This window comes from Terrapene carolina, unplaced genomic scaffold (genome assembly GCF_002925995.2).
Source record: "Terrapene carolina triunguis isolate 2854851 unplaced genomic scaffold, T_m_triunguis-2.0 Scaffold24140, whole genome shotgun sequence".
NCBI lineage: Eukaryota > Metazoa > Chordata > Testudines > Emydidae > Terrapene > Terrapene triunguis.
In genome coordinates this window covers 1-2,632 of record NW_020688491.1, presented here as the reverse complement: position 1 = coordinate 2,632, position 2,632 = coordinate 1, and the positions used below count along the sequence as shown (strand labels likewise).

The 2,632-nt window shown below is 70.2% G+C and overlaps 1 protein-coding gene across 1 annotated transcript in view; it reads right to left on the bottom strand.

Moving 5' to 3' along the window:
• Nucleotides 1-2,610, bottom strand: part of LOC112123698 (DENN domain-containing protein 4B-like) — a gene marked incomplete at its 3' end in the record, with an annotated part of 2,839 nt that extends 229 nt beyond the window's left edge. Inside the window, exons 1-8 of the mRNA XM_026662198.2 lie at nt 2,533-2,610; nt 2,209-2,353; nt 1,943-2,118; nt 1,584-1,684; nt 1,291-1,506; nt 1,061-1,206; nt 362-501; nt 159-282 (exon numbers count right to left, since the gene is read on the bottom strand). Coding sequence (XP_026517983.1) covers nt 159-282; nt 362-501; nt 1,061-1,206; nt 1,291-1,506; nt 1,584-1,684; nt 1,943-2,118; nt 2,209-2,353; nt 2,533-2,591 — 1,107 coding nt within the window. The remainder of the gene's footprint in view (nt 1-158; nt 283-361; nt 502-1,060; nt 1,207-1,290; nt 1,507-1,583; nt 1,685-1,942; nt 2,119-2,208; nt 2,354-2,532) is intronic.
• Nucleotides 2,611-2,632: the final 22 nt, after the last annotated feature.

The following is a 2,632-nucleotide window of genomic DNA, read 5'->3' as shown; positions in this document are numbered from 1 at the left end:
GCTCCGCCCATGACAGGCCTCCCCCACCCACCCAGGGCCTGGCACCCGCCAGCTCCCCCAAGGACAGGCCACCCTCCCCCAGGGGCTGGTTCCCGGTGCTCCCTGTGGGAAGGGCTGAGCCCAGCCCACTCGCTGCATGAGTGAGCCTGGGCCGTCACCTGCTTGGTCCTGCGCGGCGCGGGGCTGCTGGGGGCGCTGCTCTTGGGCTGGCACAGTGGAGCCGCCAGCTGGTCCTGGGGGCGCTCAAAGAACTCGGCCCGCAGCACAGGGAAGCTGTCGTAGCTGTGGGGGAGCAGAGAGGCCATCAGGGGGCAGCTGGGGGGAGGGGGGGGGGGGGGGGGGGGCGGGGGGGGGGTCTCACCAGTAGAGTGCAGGCAGCTCGGTGCCATCGGGGCCCAGGGGTTCCTCGGGGGGCATGATGAAGACCGTGTGCTCGCTGCCGTGCGAGTCGTCCAGCTCCATCAGGGGTGTGTCCTCAGCCTTCTCCAGATCCACCTGCACCTGGGGAGGGGAGGGCAGCTCAGGGTGGGGGCCGGCACGTCCCCCGGAACACCCTCCGGCTGGGAGCTCCCTGCCCCCGACAGGGCCCCCTGGGTCTGCCCCCCCGCAACACTGGCCCTGGTCTGGGAGCCGCCTGAGCCCCCGCCTGGTCCAGTCACAGGAGTGGCTGGGTCCAGGCCCCCCAGCCCCTTGGGATGGGGCCTGCGGGGTGAGTAGGATCTGTGGCTGAGCAAGTTGTGGGGACAGCCCTTGGGTGGAGGGGTGGGGCACTGCAGGGGTGCCGGAGAGGGGTGGGGTGTCATCAGGGGGCAGGGACGGGGAGTTAGGGGCATCAGGGGGCAGGGGCGGGGCGTTGCTAGGGGTGTCAGGGGCAGGGTGTTGCTAAGGGCAGGTGTCGGTGGCAGAGGCAGGGCATTGCTGGGATGGGGCGTTGCTATGGGTGCCAGGGGCTAGGTGTTGCTAAGGGCGGGGTATTGGGGCAGGGCATTAGGGGTGTCAGGGGCAGGGGGTCGCTAGGGGCGAGGCATTGGGTGGGGCGTCACTAGGGGCGGGGCGTCACCTTGTCCACACAGGTGTCAAAGAACTCCAGGCAGGCGTGCCGGTCGCTGACGAAGGAGCACTCGTGGATGAACTGCGTGAAGAGCTGCGTGCGCAGCAGCTGCCCGTAGAACTTGTGGTAGGCGCGGTCCCGGGACTTGAGGAAACCTGGGGGGGACGGCGGGAGGGGGTCACACGGGAGCTCAGCCCCCTCCCCCCCGCCCCGCCCCCCCCGGGTTGGCGCCCCCTCACCCTGCAGGGAGAAGAGGCTGCTGGAGTCGTGGGTGGTGTCGCAGGGCGCCCGGGTGATGGGCAGCAGGAAGGAGCGGTAACCCTTCAGCACACAGGCCATGAACCGCAGGAAGGAGGCCTGGATCTCCAGCTCCAGCTGCTTGCGCCGCCCGTACACCAGGTCGTAGTCGGTGAGCAGGAACTCCAGCGACGCCTCCTCCACCGGCTTGTTGTACACTGGGGGGAGCGGCGGGGTTAGCACGGCCCCCCCAGGCTCCCCGCCTCCCAGAGCTCCCCCCCAGCTCCCCACTCACTCTCATCCAGCTGCTGGAAGTGGGCGAGCAGCGCAGCCTGCAGCACCTTGCAGGGCCGGCGGGGCAGCGCGCGGGGCGACAGCAGCTTCCTCTCCTCGCTCCTGGCAGGGGAGACAGAGACGAGCACAAAGCCGGGCTGCCCTCACCGTTAGCGCCTCCTGCTGGGCTGCCCCGGCCCCCCGCTCGCCCTCCCTGGCCCAGCGCCGAGACGCAGCCGCTTCTGGGCTGGGGCCGCGTTAAGGGAAGGCCGGCCAAGGGCCCGGCGGGAACTTGGCCAGGACACCGGGGTTCCGCCCGGGGACACGCCCAGGAAGACGGACGCGGCGGCTGGGGAGGGGGCCGGGCCCAGGGGAACTCACAGGAAGATGGTGTTGGTGTCAAGGTCGACACAAATGACGTCGCGGGGCGGGTCGTGCAGGTCGAAGTAGCTGGAGTGGATGCCGACGATGAAGGGCACCGGGGCGCACAGCACGTCCGCCAGTGTCAGCGGGCACAGCGGGATGTAGGGGCACTGCCAGCGCAGCGGGAAGATCATCTGGGGGCGGGGTAGGGAGAGAGGAGTCAGCGAGCCGAGGGGGCGGGCCCCACTGCCCCACTGTCCCCCCCCCCCGGGGGCCGGACTCACGGAGACGAGCGCCTCGCTCACGCTGGTCAGCACATCGGGGCGCAGTGAGTGGATCAGCAGCTTCTGCTCGGTCAGCACAGCCAGCAGCAGCGTCACGGCGTTCTCGGGGCCCAGGTTCTGCAGCAGGGTCAGGAAGCTGGCTCCGCTGGGGGGCAGAGGGGGGCAGAGCATGTAGAATCCAGACAGCACAGAACCCCCTCCTCCCCCACCCACAACGCAGCCACGGCCAGAGGGGGCACTGCCCGTCCTCCCCACATCACCAACGGGACCCTGAGCCCCTGATCGTCCCCCCAGGCTGCCCCGACCACCCCCCCGGGGCTGTACCTGAGTGGCAGCGGGGAGGACACGGGCTGGCACAGCAGCAGGTTATCGTAGGGAGACATCTGGGGGAGAGACGAGATTGATGGCGTAGTCGGCTTCCCCA